The 17,490-nt window shown below is 46.7% G+C and overlaps 2 protein-coding genes across 2 annotated transcripts; one reads left to right on the forward strand and one right to left on the reverse strand.

Annotated features, from left to right (window-relative positions):
* Positions 1 to 3,812: 3,812 nt before the first annotated feature.
* On the forward strand, positions 3,813 to 9,038 carry Syce3 (synaptonemal complex central element protein 3). The gene is made up of 2 exons (XM_050128087.1): positions 3,813 to 3,921; positions 8,887 to 9,038. Exons 1-2 carry the CDS (start codon positions 3,813 to 3,815, stop codon positions 9,036 to 9,038), a joined length of 261 nt encoding a protein of 86 aa, XP_049984044.1.
* Positions 9,039 to 10,975: 1,937 nt separating this feature from the next.
* On the reverse strand, positions 10,976 to 14,677 carry Klhdc7b (kelch domain containing 7B). Its single transcript, XM_050128112.1, has one exon. The coding sequence runs from the start codon at positions 14,675 to 14,677 to the stop codon at positions 10,976 to 10,978; it is 3,702 nt and encodes a 1,233-aa protein (XP_049984069.1).
* Between the last annotated feature and the right edge of the window lie 2,813 nt (positions 14,678 to 17,490).

Consider the following 17,490-nt stretch of genomic DNA (forward strand, 5'->3'; position numbering starts at 1 on the left):
ATAAACAACTTAAGTTTTTATGCCTTTCAACCTTATACACTTTACATATCTTTTGTTAGTTTCTTTTCTAAATTTGGTAACAAGGAAAACTGTAACTATAACTATCTAGTCTTTAATCCTATCAGAGACCAGAGAAGGATATATTATCACCTGAGTAAACAGGAAGCACAGAGCAAATAACTTCCAAAAATATAGAAATGACAGACACTGGCTGCCTGGACAGTCACCCTAGGTTCCTCTGCAGTGTTGAGGCATCCATCTTTGGGGTACAGGACTAGAATATCTAACAGACTTTTCTATGAAGCAGGCTTTTTAAAGGACTGTCCTATCTTGTCTTAGCAAATTTGGAAATCACCTCTTTTGTCCTGCTTGTCCAATTTGGACAGCATACTGCCAGCACTCAAGGTAAGGGCAGTTTCTTGCCCAGTAGATAACTTTTCCACAATGAAAACAAACTCTCTATAGAGGTTCTTCAATGTCCATCATCTTTTTTCAAAGTAAATTGATACTGCCAGGAACAGAAGTGTCTCACAGTCATGAAAAGGCTTATGTTATTAAAACTTATTAAATGCCATATTCTGTAGGTCTCTGAAGTGTTTGAAGACCATCTATCTATCTAAAATTTATCTCTGTTTGATCTTGAAAACATACCTATTGTGGCCACAAATTTGATTATTATAGATGACAACTACTAGCCTGCATTTCTTAATTATCCTAAATAGTTTGTAATAATAAATTTCAAAGACTAGAACTTTACATTACATTGTTAAATGAGTTGTATAGGCACAATACCTTAAACAAGAGTAGAAATATATACATTATAACAAATATAACCATAAATTTGTATCAATACACAAAAATCCATACCAATGTAAAATATTTGCTCTTTTTTTAGTTTAAACGTAGATTCAATAATCTATCCTTTTTTCCTATCATTCTGTCTTCCCCTTTTTTTCTTTTCAGAATGAGATCCCTGATCTAATCTCCTTTATTTAGTTTCCTACCTGACCATGACCAATAACAACTTGCAACTAACCTCCCTAAACAATGATAAACATCCATAATCCACCAAACAGCCAAAACCACCACCCTACCTTTTGGGAATGGGTATCCTGTTTTTACATTTACTTTCTGTTGTCTGGGAGTGACAGCAGCTTTGGGAAACCCTGAGAAAATGGAGGTAATGGTCAAGTTCTGGGAGAGCTAACTGTTATCTTGGTGTGATGGGAAAGTTCACAGCTTATATAAAGTCCTGACTGAAGTAGTCTATGAGGCTGTGCCATCCTAGCTAAACACTTTGAAGTTGTCTTGAGCAGTTTGTAGTCCAAAACTGATCTTTGGGTGGTATTTGTCAGCTTAGTGGGGTTACCACAATCCAGGTGGATTATGTGATCTTTTGGTGTCCAGTTTCTTGAGTTCTTTGTATATTTTGGAGATCAGACCTCTGTCTGATGTGGGGTTACTGAAGATCTTTTCCCATTCTGTGGGCTGTCGTTTTGTCTTGTTGAGCCTGTCCTTTGCTTTACAGAAGCTTTTCAGTTTCAGGAGGTCCCATTTATTAATTGTTTCTCTAAGTGTCTGTGCTGCTGGGATTATATTTTGGAAGTGGTTTCCTGTGCCAATGCGTTCAAGCATACTTCCCACTTTCTCTTCTATAAGGTTCAGTATGGCTGGCTTTATGTTGAGGTCTTTGATCCATTTGGACTTGAGTTTTGTGCATGGTGATAGATATGGGTCTATTTTCATTTTTCTACATGTTAATATTCAGTTAGGCCAGCACCACTTGTTAAATATGCTTTCTTTTTTCCATTTGATATCTTTTGCTTCTTTATCAAATATCAGGTGTTCGACGATTTGTGTATTGATATCTGGGTCTTCTACTCAGTTCCATTGGTCCTCCTGTCTATTCTTATGCCAGTACCAGGCTGTTTTCAGTACTAAAGCTCTGTAGTAGAGTTTGAAGTCAGGGATTGTGATGCCTCCAGAAGTTCTTTTATTGCACAGGATTGTTTTGGCTGTCCTGGGTTTTTTGCTTTTCCAAATGAAGTTGAGTACTGTTCTTTCGAGGTCTTTGAAGAATTTTGCTGGGATCTTGATGGGAAGACTATATTTTCTTAACACGTCAACCCAAAGCTTGCATTTTTATTGATTTTTTTAAATTTTTATTAAAAGTTGCCACCTGCTCCCCTCCTCCCATTTCTCTGGATATGTAGGTGGGGGAGTGGTTTCTGTCCCACCAGCCGGCTTCCAAATAACCACACAGAGACTTCTTATTAAGTATAAATAAATAAACCGACAGCTTAGGCTTATAACTAATTAGCTCTTACAACTTAAATTACCCATATTTCTTCTCTACACCGAACACATGGCAGTACCCTTTTTCAGCACAGTATGTTCATCTCCTGCTTCCTCTGCATCTGGCTGGTGACTCCTCATGCCTGCACCCTTCTTCCCAGCGTCCTCTCAATCTTCCTCTCCTGCCTAACCCTTTCCTGCCTAGCTATTGGCCTGTTGGCTGCTTATTAAGTCAATAAGAATAATGCATATTCATGGTGTACAAAAGGATTATTTCACAGCAGGGATGTCACAACCCACAGTGGCCCTCTTAAATTAGTAATTGCCGAATGTCCCCAATGGGAGCTGGAGAGATGGCTCAGCAGCTAAGAATACTTGATGTCCTTGCACAGGACCTGGGTTCAGTTTCCACCAATCACATGGTGGCCAACAACTATTCATAATTCCAGTTACAGGATATTCAGTGTCTTCTTCTGAACTCCATGGGCACCTACACTCATATGCACATACCCCCAACACAGACAGACAAACGGATGGATGGACGGACACACACACAATTTAAAAATAATAAAAATAGGTGGGCGGTGGTGGCGCACACCTTTAATCCCAGCACTCAGGAGGCAGAGGCAGACGGATCTCTGTGAATTCGAGGCCAGCCCGGGATACAAGAGCTAGTTCCAGGACAGGCTCCAAAGCTACAGAGAAACCATGTTTCAAAAAACCTAATTAATTAAAATAATAAAAATAACTCTTTAGGACTGGAGAGATGGCTCAGTGGTTAAAAGCATTCAATCCCCAGGACCCACAAAGCAGCTCATAACTAACTCCAGTTCTAGAGGATCTGATGCCCTCTTCTGGCTTTCTCAGGTGCTGCATACACAAGATGCACAGGTGTATATACAGGCAGATAAAACACATACACATAAAAAATAAAAATAGGTAAAACTTTAAAAATTATATTAAATTAAAAATCAATCGATCAATCTTAAAAAAGAAAGAAATTTTCCCACAAGCATGCCTCAGAAAATCCAATAGAGGCAATTCTTCAGTTGAGATCCAATCTTTCCAGATGTATCAAGTTGACATCTGAAGCTAAGTATGACACATAACAAGGGTCAAAGAGCTGGGCAGTGGTGGTGCACGCTTTTAATCCCAGAACCTGGGAGACAGAGGCAGGTGGATCTCTGTGAGATTGAGGCCAACCTGGTCTACAGAGTGAGTTCCAGGACAACCAGGACTGTTACACAGAGAAACCCTGTCTCAAAAACAAACAAAACAAAACAAAACAGAAAACAAAAGAGAAAGGATCAAAGAAAGAAAAGAACAACCAACACATGTTATAGTCTGTGTGGACCCTCACACATTTCCATCTAACCTCCAGTACCTCTGGGGCATAAGACATGTATTCAACCCTTGACAGATAGGGTAGCAGTTGTTCAGAGATTGCTCTATGCGCTGTAGGGTGGGAACTAAAACGCCAATGTATCCCATGCAGCTTCTTTTTGTTCACTGCTTAGATGGCTGACTCTGATCCTGGGGAAAGAAACTATGATAACATGCTGAAAATGTTGTCCGACCTGAATAAGGACCTGGAAAAGCTGTTGGAAGAGATGGAAAAAATCTCAGGTAGGCTGTCTTCCCTAACAGGATGTCTTCCTCTTCTTTCCAAGGCTTCCTTGTCCCCTTAACTTATGGACCTATATCAAGTACTTTCTCCCACAAGGGCTTCCCTAACATCCTTTCAACTTTATAGTTACAATGATTGACTCTGAATTATTTTGATTATCTTTCGTGTGATTATATCTAACTTGTACCTATGGACTGTTGTCTTCTTGAGAGTAAAAATAGAGACGTGTAGCTGGCATAGCACCAGGTACTAACTCACATGCACACCAAATGGCAAGCGCAGGTCATTGTTACACTAGAGAACAGAAGCTGAACAGTCTGTCTGTGAATTACTTAAGTTGAAAGGTTTGGAATGATCATGATAAGATTAGTGAATTACTGAAAATGGGAGGCACAGCACCGTGGAATAAAGCAGCAACAGGATGTATATATTTATTTATTCTTGGGAAGGGATATTATATTGTTATTTTACTCAGCATGTTTTCATGAAGCAGTAGCAACAACATTACAATTTCATATGTTCTTAATTCAGAATGATTCAAGAGGCAAATTTCTGAGTTCGAGGCCAGCCTGCTCTATTTAGTGAGTTCCAGGACAGCCTGAGCTACACAGAGAAATCCTGTCTCAAAACAAAATAAAAAACTTTAAAAATTATACATATGTCTTTAATCCCAGCACTTGGGAGGCAGAAACAGGCAGATCTCTGTGAGTCTGAGTCAGCCTAGTCTACAGAGTGAGTTCCAGGACAGCCAGGGCTACCACAGAGAAGCCCTATCTTGAAAAACAAAAAAATAAAACACAAAAATTCTTATTATCTGTGAGCCCAAATTTTGCTACAGAAAATTATTGGGGAAGAAGGTTTTACAGGGCATATATACTTTTCTCAAATGCAAACAATTTTGGAGCAAGCAAGATGACTGAGTGTGTACAGACACTGTAGCTGAGCCTGACCAGCTGAGTTCACCCTCACAGCTGGAGCGAATCGACTCCTAAAAGCCGTCAACTTCTGACCTCCACACGTGCACTATGGCCCATGAATGTGTGCACACCAACACACACACACAGTTTTAAGTAAATTATTCATAGCAGGTTGTAAAATTTTCTGTTTAGAAATGTTTGCAGGGTTTTTTGGGCCGGTGTATTTGCATATATATACATATATGTATATGAACATTTTAAATACATTTTAGTTATCGTTTTCTAAAAGGTCTGTAATTCATTTTTCACTACAAATATAACTCCTTCAAACAGAGTAGTGTCACACACCTGTAATACCAGTCCTCAGGGGGGACCATGCAACTTGAAACACAACCACAAGGCAGAAAGAGCTAACTGGAAATGGCATGGGCTTTTGAAACCTCAAAACCAACCCCTAGCGCCATATCCTACAGCAAGTCCACACCTCCTAATCCTTCCCAAACCAGTCGGCCAATGAGGACTAAGTATTCAAATAGATGAGCCTATGGGGCCATTCTCAGTCAAACCACCACACCCATTTTAACTCATGAAGTTCTGTGAGTGTGTGTGTGTGTGCATGTGCACATATGTGCATGTAAATGTTTGTGTAGATTGTGTGCATACATGTAGAGGTCAGAGGTCAGGCTGTGTCCTCTTGGATCACCCTCCGCCTTATTTTTTTGATACAGACTCTCTTTGAACCTGAAGTGTGTTGATTCAGCTTGACTAGCTGATCATCAAGCCCTAGGGATCCCCCTGCCTCCACAGCCCTAGAGCTAGGATAACCGCATGGACCTCCATGCCCAATGTTTCGCATGATGACTGAGGATTGAATTTGGTTCCTTGTATTATTTACACAGGAAGTACTTTCCCTGAACCATCTCCCCAGCCTCAACCACCTTTGAAGAAGGGAGGGCCTCACTATGTAACATAGGCTGGCCTGGAACTCACTGTGTACATTAGACTGGCCTCCAACTCACGGAGATCTTTGTGCCTCTGTCTCCTGAGCGTTGGTGTTAAAGGCATGTGTCACCACACCAGGCCACCATGAAGTTCTTACAGCTTATATATGATAGCTTAGCTGCATTGTTATATGCCAGGTTTAAGAGAGTACAGTGTCACACAGCTGTTGTCGATATAGTTATCATCACCACCATCACCATTCAGGAAGTTCCCCTTCCTCAGACCTTTTTTTTTTAAGTAACAGTTTCATTTACTTAATATTCTGTTTGGATTTGTGTTAAAACTGAATGTTATGGTATTCATTAGACCTTTGTTGTCCAGAGCCAGGGGTTGAACCCATGTTCATATGTGAAGTAAATGCTATATCCCAAGCTCCTTCAATCCTTTACATTGAAAGGACATCGATGTATGGGACATCGATGCTCCTCCTTGGAAGTTTCTCTCCTAGGCTAGAGTTCTTGTTTCATTTGGTTTGTTTTTGTTGATTTTTTTTATTCTGAAAGTTTTTATTCTTCTTATGTTGGGAATCAAACTGAAGCTTCACACAAGCTACAGAGGGTGTGGTGATTGGAATGAGAATGACCACATAGGCTTATAAACTTGAATATTCGGTCCTCAGTTAATGGAAGTGTTTGGGAAGGAGTTGGAGGTGTGGCCTGTTGGCCCAATCAGCATGCCAGGCCCAGACTCACACACACACACACACTCTCTCTCTCTCTCTCTCTCTCTCTCTCTCTCTCTCTCTCTCTTTCTGCCTGCAACTTGTGGATCAGATGTGAGCTCTCAGCTGCTTCTCCAGCACCATGCCTGCCTGCTGTCACACACCATGATGGCCACATCTCACCTTCTCACACTGTCAACAAGCTCCCAATTAAATACTTCCTTTAAGAGTTGCCTTGGTCATGGTGTCTCCTCACAGCAATGGAGGTAACTGAAACAGTGAAAAAAAAAAAGTAATTCTGGTTCAGGAAGAAAAGAGGAATTTGGAGAGACAAACTGGACAGGATGTTTGGGGACCTACAGATGGTAAAGCCATTATTATGACAGCTCAGATGGAAATGAGAACTGTTAATTGGGAGCTGGAAGAAAGGTGACCCTTTCCTAACTGTCAAAGGACTTGGCTGGGTTGTATTCATGCTCAATATTTTGTGGAATGTAGAATTATGAACAATGAAACTGGATATCCAGAGGAGGAGAACTGCTTAAAATTAGAAACTTGGTTGGTTTTTTTTTTTTTTTTTCCGAGACAGGGTTTCTCTGTGTAACAGCCCGGGCTGTCCTGTAACTAGCTCTTGTAGACCAGGCTGGCCTCTAACTCACAGAGATCTGCCTGCCTCTGCCTCCTGAGTGCGATTAAAGGCGTGCGCCACCACCGCCCGGCTTCAGTACTATATTATGTACTTCTATTATGTGCTTCAGAACTCTGGCCACCTCTACCCACCACCAAAGCTGCTCCCATACTTCCAAGTGTTGCTCCTGGTTGGTACCACTTTCTAACTAATCATCTGGGGGTACCATAACAAATGGCCACAAACAAGATAGCTTTAAAAATAAACATTTATTTCTCATGGTTGGTCCTAGAGTTGGGAAATCCAAGATCAAGTTGACAGCAAGTTATCTGGTGAGAAGTCTCCTCCATGTTCGTACAGTCATCTCCTCCTCATTGTGTCCTCACACGGCCAGCTGCAAGTGCTGTGTCTCTCCCATGAGCCATGAGGGCTCTACCCTGACTACTGCACATCTCCCAGAGGCCCATCACCTATGCCATTAACTTGGGACCATATTTCAGTAATAAATGTAGAGGCATGCGTACATTCAGTCCGTCATATATGATAAGTGGTTCATATAGTGTCTGTTTGGTTCTCACTGGAAGCTACTAAGTGGTCTCTGTCTTATGACCGAGTCAGCAAATTTTGTTTAAGGTCACATAGCTAGCAGGTAGAGGGATGGGAAGCAGACTCTGCTCTGGGCTCCAGATCCACATGTCATCTGCTGCCAGGGATTTGAAAAGGGTGGTCTGCAGACCCTTTGTGCTAGAATGATCCCCAACCTGCTAGACAGAAATTGTTGTGGAATGATCCAGTGGTCTACATTGTAAGAAGTGTCCCAAGTGCCGCTCCTAATTCAAAAATTAAAGGCTCCCCATGCTCGTAATAGAATCATATAAACTCCGTTGAGACCTGTAAATAATTTCCCCATAACTAAGTACATGCTTCTCTCCGCTGCTTCGAGTCTGTGACAAAGTGATGTTGCTTTCATATGTGTACACATGCTCATATCTAGCACTAATCATTTTCCTGTAATCTCATTGGTGAGTTTCCTTGAAGATATAATTTCCCAAAGTATCCAATACTTTTCACCCTAGTAGAGGAATTCTAAGGGACATGTCTGCTGTGTTCAGTTGTCATGCAGAGGGGCAGACCATGTTCTGTACAGTCTAGAAGCAAGTGCTGCACCAGAAATGGATGCTGCAGAATGGGCTCTGCTCACACTTCCACTGCATCTGCGCAGGAAGCATGTGCTCACTTAGGCCATCCAGCTGCGCTCCAATTGTTCTGAGGAAGAGCAGAGATGCTCGTCTGTGTGATGGTGAATGCTCAAGGATGCTAACAGTGAGGCAGCCTGACCTCTCGAGGATGTCAGGGACAGGTAAACAGGTGTCTCAGGTCACTGGGCATGAGAAAACGCATTTGGGTCTCATGGGTCTAGAAATGGTTGGATTACCTTGAGCATGTAAGCTTGGGTAAAAATTATGACTTCTTAAGAGCCACCGTGCAAACCATTAGCTGTGGACTACAGACAGGTAAGAGCCCATGCTTTGCTCTTACACTTCTGCCATTCCATATCAGACTAATCTCCAGCTTGTTACTGTCATAGGCTTAAGTACTGAGACCTTTATCATTGTTGCTACTGTAGAAAGAAGTTTTATAGGGGGTTTATAGCACCCTCTCAGCTTTCTCCGAGGCTCTGACCCCTAACACTAAACACAGTGCCCCCCACCCAGAGCTTCAGCACCTGTCACCTGACTGGACCTGTTTGTTGTAGTGCAGGCAACCTGGATGGCCTACGATATGGTGGTCATGCGTACCAACCCCACACTAGCAGAGTCCATGCGCCGGCTGGAGGATGCCTTCCTCAACTGCAAAGAGGAGATGGAGAAGAACTGGCAAGAGCTACTCACCGAGACTAAACGCTAGCAGTAAGCCACCATCTGTCACCAGCCTGAGTGCAGAAGCCAGGGGCATGGGTTCAGAGGCCCAGGTGTGTAGCTGTGTGCACGGCACTCGTTTTTCAATAAACTTATTTTCAAGCAAACCCAAGAGCTCCTTTCTGTCTCGCACTACAGCTGATAAAACTTCATATCAGACTCTGTGAGCAAAGAACAGTGTGTAAGGGAGATGCTGTCGGTGGGCAACACCTGTTGGTGTCAGCTGTCCTAAGTGCAGAACAAAAAGAAGGGGAAACGGGGCAGGTGAGACTGCAGACACAGGCGCTTCCACTCAAGACTGAGTCCAGTCCCCAGGACCACGTAAAGGGATGAGGAGAAGAGCAACCCACAGAGTTGTTCTCTGACCTCCTCATGTACACATGCCACATGCATTTCCCTCACAATAATAAGTAAAAACTCATTTCTTTTTAAAATATTTTATTATTTTATATGTATGGATGTTTTAACTGCATGTATGTTTGTGAACCATGTGTATTCAGTGCCCGCAAATACCAGAAGAGGGTGTCAGATCCCCAGGAATGAGGCTACAGACAGTTGTTAGCCACTATGTGGATTCTAGGACTCAAACCTGGGCCCTCTGGAAGAGTAACCAGTGCTCTGAACACAGAGTCATCTCTCCAGCCCCTAAATTTCTTTCTTTCTTTCTTTCTTTTTAATGTAGAAAATGGCCTAGTTGGGACAAGTCAGGTTGCAGGCCAGGACAAGCAAGAGTACTCAGATTTGAGCCGGATGATGGTGGCACATGCCTTTAATCCCAACACTCAGGAGGCAGAAGCAGACAGATCTCTGTGAGTTCAAGGCCAGCCTGGACTACAAGAGCTAGTTCCAGGACAGGCTCCAAAACCACAGAGAAACCCTGTCTCGAAAAAACAAAAAAAAAAAAAAAAAAAAAAAAAAAAAAAAAAAAAAAAAAAAAAAAAAAAAAGGAGTACTCAGATTTATCTACTTGCCTAAAGTGGGCTTTAGTAGTTAACCTAGGACACCAGGCCAGATGGCCACTGGCGATCCTGTTCCACGGACCTCCTGAATGGCAGGTGTTCAGAGGAGTAGTAAATGCCTCCCCTGCTTTACACAGCTAACAGCAGGTTTAACTAGAGTAAGCGCGGGGCTCATCTAGAAAGAGCTTGAAAGAAGTGGTGAGAGGGCCCAGAGAGTTTGAGAGAGGCTCACCAGGTGCCAAACCATCCTGACCCAACCTGGGCTGGCCAGGACTGTGGGCAGCAAAGTGATTATCCAATCCAGGAATAATATATTGAAGTGCCATTCAGACCCAGACTCTTTTGTTTGGTTTTGGTTTTTAGGTTGGGCTGGGTTTTTTGTTTGTTTGTTTATTTGTTTTATTTTGAGATAAATAAATCTCTGTGTAGTTTTGGCTGTCCTAGAACTTGCTCTGTAGACCAGGACGGCCTAGAACTCACAGAGATCCGCCTGCCTCTGCCTCCCGAGTTCTGGGAGCAAAGGTGTGTGCCCCACCGCCCAGTCAGACCCAGACTCACTCCTAAAGGACCTCAAGATAGCAAAAATCCCGGAGTGAGGATGTTTCCTGAGAAACTTCGCTTCATTTTCCATCTTGGGAGAACATAGGAAGTTCAAAGGGGTTTCCAACAAGTACCAAAGAGTCCCACAGACAGGGTTGTGATGAAGCCAAGCCATCCTAAGCAGGTAGGACCTGAGATCCAAAGCAGGGTATAGGGGAAGCCAAAAAGGGACCAAGAGAGCCAGGGTTGGAGGGTAGAAGGGATTCATTTCAGGTAATTAACAACCTTTAACTTGACAGAGAGCTTTGGGCACAAAACATAAAGTTCTCCTCTAGGTTTCTTCCCCACACCCCTGGTCCACTCAGACCCACCCAGAGAAGTGTTTCTCTTGAGAGCAGACACACGGTTCTGTTTTTTCACCCAGAACTTAGATTGTGGTCTGTAACCAGGTCTTGGGGGGCAAAGTCAGAGTGAATGGATAGAGAACCCCCTTACTTCCCAGGGGAAAGGGCTGCAGCTCCTTGGCCTGGAACTGGGCAGTCCCCTCAGAAACAGTGAAGGTAGCGGTGACCTGGTGGTTGAGACAGTAAATGGTGTTGCCCAGGACTGTGCAGTGGAGCGGGGCAGGGTCGGGCAGGGGCAGGGAGGCAGCACGGCTCCAGGAGCCTGTCACTGTGTTGTAGCGCATCACCGCAGCGCCTACGCCCCGCAACAAGTCAAAGCGGTATAGGAAGCCGCCTAGTGCCACCATATCACTGGAGCGCCGGTGGCTGGCACTATAGGGACACTCATCCCATGAGTCTTTCACTGGGCTGTATCTGAGCAGGCGGTAAAAGAGGTGACCCCCCGTGACATAGATTTCTCCTCGGCAGACCACAGCCTCATGGGCCACAGGGAAGGTGCCCTCGGGAAGGGATGCTCTCAAGGTCCAGGTATCTGTGCGTGGGTCATAGCGCTCCATGCTGTACAGGCACTCACCACCAATGGCGTAAAGCATCCCATCCAGAGCCACCAATTTGAGCTGGGCCCGGGCTTGCTGCATGGGCCGAACCTGGCTCCAAATGTTGGTCAGAGGGTTGTAGCAGTACACCTTGTTAGAGCAGACAGCCTTGGCACCAGAACCTCTGATGCCACCTGCCAGAAACAGATAGTTATGCATCGTGCACAGACCACATCCCCGGAGTGGGACCTCCTCTGGTACTTGAATCAGGGGCCGCCACACATTCTCTTGTGGGTTGAACACATGAAGGTATGTATGAAAATGCAAATGCTCAGGCCTGGTTGCCGGTGCGTCCTCACCAGGAGGGCCCCTCGTGAGCCCTGAGCGGCTCACCTGATAAAGGCTGGGCAGCTCGAGGACCCCCAGCACTGTTTGGCCCTGGCAGGTCCGCAGGTTCAGGATGCGCTCCCTATCGGCGCCACTCAGCTGTCGGTAGAGGTGTGGGTCTCCCAGGACATGCAGCAAGTTGTTGCTCATCAAGACATAGGTGTCCTGGGCTAAGCCCAGCTCTCCATGCTGCTGGGCAAAGGCCAAAACCTCCAAGCAGCTGCCTAGATCTAGCTTTGGAGGCCATAGCGCTGTGGTAGGCTGCGAGGCCTGTGAGCGGGACTTCTGAGACCCCTCCACCACTCCCCAGCTGCCAGGCTTCTGCAGAAAAATCATAAGCTTTTGTGTCTCTTTCTGTTTCTCTGTGAGGACGTCCCTGCTGCCTGAAGGTCTGGTTCCCTCCTTTAGCCCCTGCCCCGTGGGCTTCTGGGATACTTCTTGAGTAAGTATCTGTTCAGAGCTCTGAGCTAAGCTACGTTTTCTCCGCCGAGGCTGAGGGATGGGCTGAGCTTCATGCTTCATAGTAGATGGGACAAGACCAGGCTGTGCCGACGCAGGGAACTCTGGGACAGCCTCAGGCTTTGCAGCTGGGGCCCGAGATTCTTGACTTTCCTCCTTGGTTTCATCTCCTCTGGGGTCCCGAGTGGAAGACACACTAGTATCCACGCTCATCGGCTGCGTTTCACATCTGCCCTCAGCTTGGCCCCCTGAACCTACTGGTGTGACCAAGATTGATGGTGGTCTGTGTTTGTCCTGGAGGCTGGAGAGTGCCCCTGCAGAGGCTAAGGTACCTGGCTGTCTACCGCCCAAGTATGCAGATGTGTTGGGCTGAGCAGGACTCTGAAGATCTGCTCTTGGGGCACTACCATCAGCCTTTTCTTGCCTTGGGAAGGGGTGACTTCTAAGAACCATGGCAATAAGGTTTCCCCAGCTAGCTGAGATTCGTCCATCCAGGGAGCGCTTGGAGAGGCCCACACTTGACTCCTGAGACATAGGTCTTAGTTCACTGTCGACTGCAGAAACCTGGGCTTCAACTAGGGCAGAGGCTGCTGTTGGGGATGAGGTTGGTGTTGAATTTAGGGTTAAGGCTGTAACTGGAGTTGGGGATGGGGTTGGTGTTGAAATTGAGCTTAAGGCTTTAACTGGGGCTGGGGTTAATGATGGGGCTGAGGTAAAGGTTGGGGGTGATATTAAGGATGGTGATAGGATTGCTTCCGGGGCTGAAGTTGGGGCTCCTGCTGAGGCTAAAGTCTGTGTTGGAAGGGAGGCTGGTCCTGCTCTGAGATTTTCACCACCCTGGTTAACCTCCAGAGACAAACTGTTTAAAGGAGCAAAGGTAGAGACTGCGTGTGGAAACCCAGGGCTGCGATGTACTGCCGTGGCAGAGGATGGAACCAGCTCTGTGTTCAGGGTCAGAGGAGATGCTGGAAGATTGTGAGAGGGGGTGCAGCTGAAGCCACCAGCGGACTTGGTCTTGTCCGAGATAAGCACAGCCCTCTGGCCAGCATCTGAACCTCCAGCTATCTGCTCACTCTCCTTGCCCTGACGGGAGCCTCTCCCTTGGCTATTGAGGTGGCCATCTCCTGATTTCTCCATCCTGCTCTGGTCAGCAACTTGGTCCTCTTCACAGGCCTCAGGGTGCAGCTCTTCTGGCAAGGGGCCCTGGGAGGACGTGAAGTTGCTGGTGACAACAGCTGCCCCACTCTCCCGGGACCAGGCTTCCTCATCAGTCAGAATCCCCTGAGTCTCCCGAGGGGCAGGGGACCCAGGCTCCCTGTTCTCCCCGTCCTTAGCCCCTGAGCCTGCAATGCTGACGGGAGCAAGCTGAAGGCCGCTCCTCCCACACACGTCCCCGGAGTCCACCAGAGGTCGACTCTCCACGGCATCAGCTAGGCCCATCTCCTCAGGACCCTTAAACCCCCTGCGTGAGTGGTGCGATGAGGGACCTGCAAGGGAACTGCTGGTGAAGATGTCCCGAGTGGCCGCAGTTGCCAAATCCACAGCATCCCACACACTCACCACAGTGCCCAGGCGGAGGGGGTCCAGCTTTAGAGGACGGCAGGGTCGGTCTCCTGATCTGGCACCGGGTCGCCGCCGCCTGCGCAAGCTGCCTAGGCTTCTCCCCAGGGGCCCAGGAGTCCCCACAGCCAGGTGCCACGGGCTGGTTTCCTGTTGCTCTGTATGGACAGGGTCCTGCTGAGCTGCCCCCTTACCACAGGTGCCAGCTGCCACCACCTGCATCTCAGTTTGGCAATCAGGACTTCGAGGAGTAAAACGGATCGTGATGGGGACAGGAATATCCCTTGCTTTGCTGTGGCCCTGGAAGGAAGTTTCTGGCCTGGGTGGCTCCCTTCTTTTCTTTCCCATGGTTGCTGGGATGATCCCTCTGCTGGCCACCTCTCCAGGTGTCTTGAGTGAAAGCCAAGCGTCTGATTCCGCACTTCTGCCTCGTGATGGCTCTGAGTCCTGGGCCCTGGCTGTAGCTGGTCTTCTGTGGCCATCTCCAGGAGCCTCTGATTTCTCCCGCCCTTTGCTCTGCCCCTCACTGGCATCACTGTCCTTGGACTTCGGGTGCAGGGCCAACGTGTTTCCTTCAGCCTCAACCCGTTGCACACCCGCAGGTGTGGGTGCTGATCTGTCTGCCTCCTGGTCCTGCCTGGAGCCAAACCACTGCAAAGTCAGTGCTATGGTGGCTACCGCGGCTAGCGCCAGCAAGGTGAGTACAGCCCCACCCCAGTCGTCCTCTCCGTCACCATCCCAGCCCCAGAGGGGCCCACTAACCTCGCCAGCACCCTGGAGCATGGTGCAGACCGCAGATGTGCTGCGAAGAGCCTGTTCTGGCTGACAGCTATGCACGCCCCACACCCAGCCTGGGCTGCGGGCTGGGCAGATGACACCGCAGGCAGCTCACCTAGAGACAGCCCTGTTAAGGTGGACTGACTCTCCGGGCCCTCGACAATCAGGTTTGCAGGCTTGTCAGTAAACCGAACTGGCCCTATCAGGAAAGTCCGTGATCTACAGCAGCCTGCCCTTGGCTGTGTACCCCAATTCCGCCCCTTCCCCCTCCTTCTTTGCTCAGGGTCCTAGGGGCAAATGAAAGTATTCCTGGACACACTGCCAACATTTCACCCAGCTATCTTCTGCCTTAAAGACCCTCATACTCCCCTCCACCCAATTCACCCTACACCCTATAAGCTATGTAAGCGCTCTGACAGGGAAGGGTTACCACACAGGGAGATGCTATCTCGGGGCTTAGCAACATGATGCTGCCCCGATGAAATTACCAGAAACTGGAGAGGCCAATTCCACCATGGCCACCAGGGAAGGGTGGGGGGGGGGTTGTTTTGGTGGGTTTTCAGGCTGAAAACAGAGAGCCTGGAACGAGGGTCATGAGAGTTACCTTCTGGGTATGAGACAAGTGAAGGTCTCATCCTCCCTCCTCCATCAGCTACCAAACATTGCTCCAATAAAGAGATAAAGTCACGTTCCAGTCAGGAGGGAAAAATAAAAGTGAGAAAGGATGAAGAAAACCTAAACATTCTATCTCCCTCTCTGTGGCCAGTATTATTCCACCCTAACTTAAATCCTCCTGGCTCCTTTTACTACCCTGTTTGGGTACTGCCCCAGGGTCCCTCATTGAAGCTCAGGGCATAGCCTACCTCTCCTGTAGTAACGCCATTAAACTGTGCCCAGAGCCTTCAGAAACCCTCTCTGGCCCGGTGCCCTACCAGTCCAGTCCCTAGAACTCCTCTCACTCCTAAGCCGTTCCTATCTGAACCAAATCACACTCCATCCCACCTCTTGGCCCAGTTTGGTTCTCAGGGGCTGCCATGTGGATACTCTACTAGGCATAAGCACTTGGTATTTTGGGGAGGGCACTTCTCAGTCTGCTCATCACTGGAATCTATATGAGCAGTGAGTCTTAACATTTACAGGAATGACCTAGACATGTAGAAAAAGAGACTGGAGTCTCCACAATAAAGGTAGCTCCCCCAACAGGAAGTGAACCTTTTCTTCCTCTGGAACACTATGGACCCAACCACTCCTTGACTCGGGCATCGAGGAGGTGGCAAAGAGTGTCCCTGGCACCTAGCCTGGGCTCTGCTGAGCCTCAAATATCTCATCTGGCCTGGTCCCATCCCAGCTTCCCATAGAACTATTAGGTAACAGTGAGAGGTTGGGGTGAGCCTTACACCTTAAGGTGGACTTCAGCTGGCAGAGGCCTTTCTTGCCATTATTCCTTGTCCCAGACTCAGGCTCTGTAGTTAAGTTTGGTTTATGGTTAAGTTTGAGATCCTGGACCTTCGATAGATAGAACTGCCACTTTCCCAGTCCCTCTTTATGGGATACCCAGTACTTTGGCAGTTCCACACAGCTTCCGAAGATCCAGGGCAGTTAAAGAGCGAGGAAGGTCACAGAGGAAGGTGAATGTAGAAATCAACACAAACCACAAAGAATGAGGGTCATGGAGGGGGCTCAGGAAGGAGAGGTAAGGAGATTTCGTGAGCATTTTTGGCCAGTCTGGTCTAGGCAGTGAGCTCCAGGAGAACCAGAGCTATGTAGTAAGACCCTGGAAGGAAGGAAGGAAGGAAGGAAGGAAGGAGAGAGCACTGGTTGTGCTGGCACATACCAGTAGGATTTGCTGAAGGAGGCAGAGGCAGGAGGATCATGAGTTCGAGGCCAGCCTGGGCTACACATTTTAATAAAAAAAAGNGAGGAAGGGAGGAAGGAAGGAGAGAGCACTGGTTGTGCTGGCACGTACCAGTAGGATTTGCTGAAGGAGGCAGAGGCAGGAGGATCATGAGTTCGAGGCCAGCCTGGGCTACACATTTTAATAAAAAAAAAGGAGGAAGGGGGGAGAGAGAGAGAGAGAGAATCAAGATCTACCATAACGAAAACTAATAAAATAGAAATGTAAAATATAGCTGGGCGGTGGTGACTCACACTTTTAATCCCAGCACTTGGGAGGTAGAGGGAGGCAGATCTCAGCCAGTTCAAGGCCAGCCTGGTCTACAGAGTGAGTTCCAGAACATTCAGGACTGTTACACAGAGAAACCCTGTCTCAAAAACAAACAAAAACAACAACAAAAAAAATGTAAAAAAAATAAGCTGGAGCAATGGCTCAGCAACATATGTAAATCAATTAATGTAATACAAACATAACTGGCCGCAAAGGCAGAAATCACATGACCGTCTCAATAGATGCAGAAAAGGCTTTTGGCAAAATCCAATATCCTTCTTTGATAAAATACCCTAGGAAACTAGGAACAAAACAGACATATTTTAACACAAAAAGACTATATATGACCAACATACAGCCAACATCATACCAAAGAGAAAAAACATAAAAGCATTCCATGAAAACCAGGAACAAGACAGAATGGTTACTTTCTCCACTTTTATTCAACATATTCCTTGAAGTCTTAGCTACAGCGATAAAACAAAAGGAATAAAAATGGACACAAATAGGAAAAGACAAAGAACCCTCATTTGCAGATTCTATATATATATATATAAGGCCCTAGGGATTTATCAGATAGACCAGGCTGGCCTTGAACTCAGAGAGCCAACATCCCAAGTGCTGGGATTTCAGGTATGCTCCATCACACCTGGTG

Source organism: Alexandromys fortis, unplaced genomic scaffold (genome assembly GCF_014885135.2).
Source record: "Alexandromys fortis isolate MF-2015 unplaced genomic scaffold, M_Fortis_MF-2015_v1.1 scaffold_28, whole genome shotgun sequence".
In the NCBI taxonomy this organism is placed as follows: Eukaryota; Metazoa; Chordata; class Mammalia; order Rodentia; family Cricetidae; genus Alexandromys; species Alexandromys fortis.

What these genes read in the sequence shown, in the direction of transcription:
- Klhdc7b (XM_050128112.1), bottom strand. Translation starts at nt 14,677, where the DNA reads ATGCTCCAGGGTGCTGGCGAGGTTAGTGGGCCCCTCTGGGGCTGGGAT.
- Syce3 (XM_050128087.1), top strand. Translation starts at nt 3,813, where the DNA reads ATGGCTGACTCTGATCCTGGGGAAAGAAACTATGATAACATGCTGAAA. An exon ending in AGAGATGGAAAAAATCTCAG is followed by an intron (nt 3,922 to 8,886) that starts GTAGGCTGTCTT and finishes TGTTTGTTGTAG; the next exon opens with TGCAGGCAACCTGGATGGCC.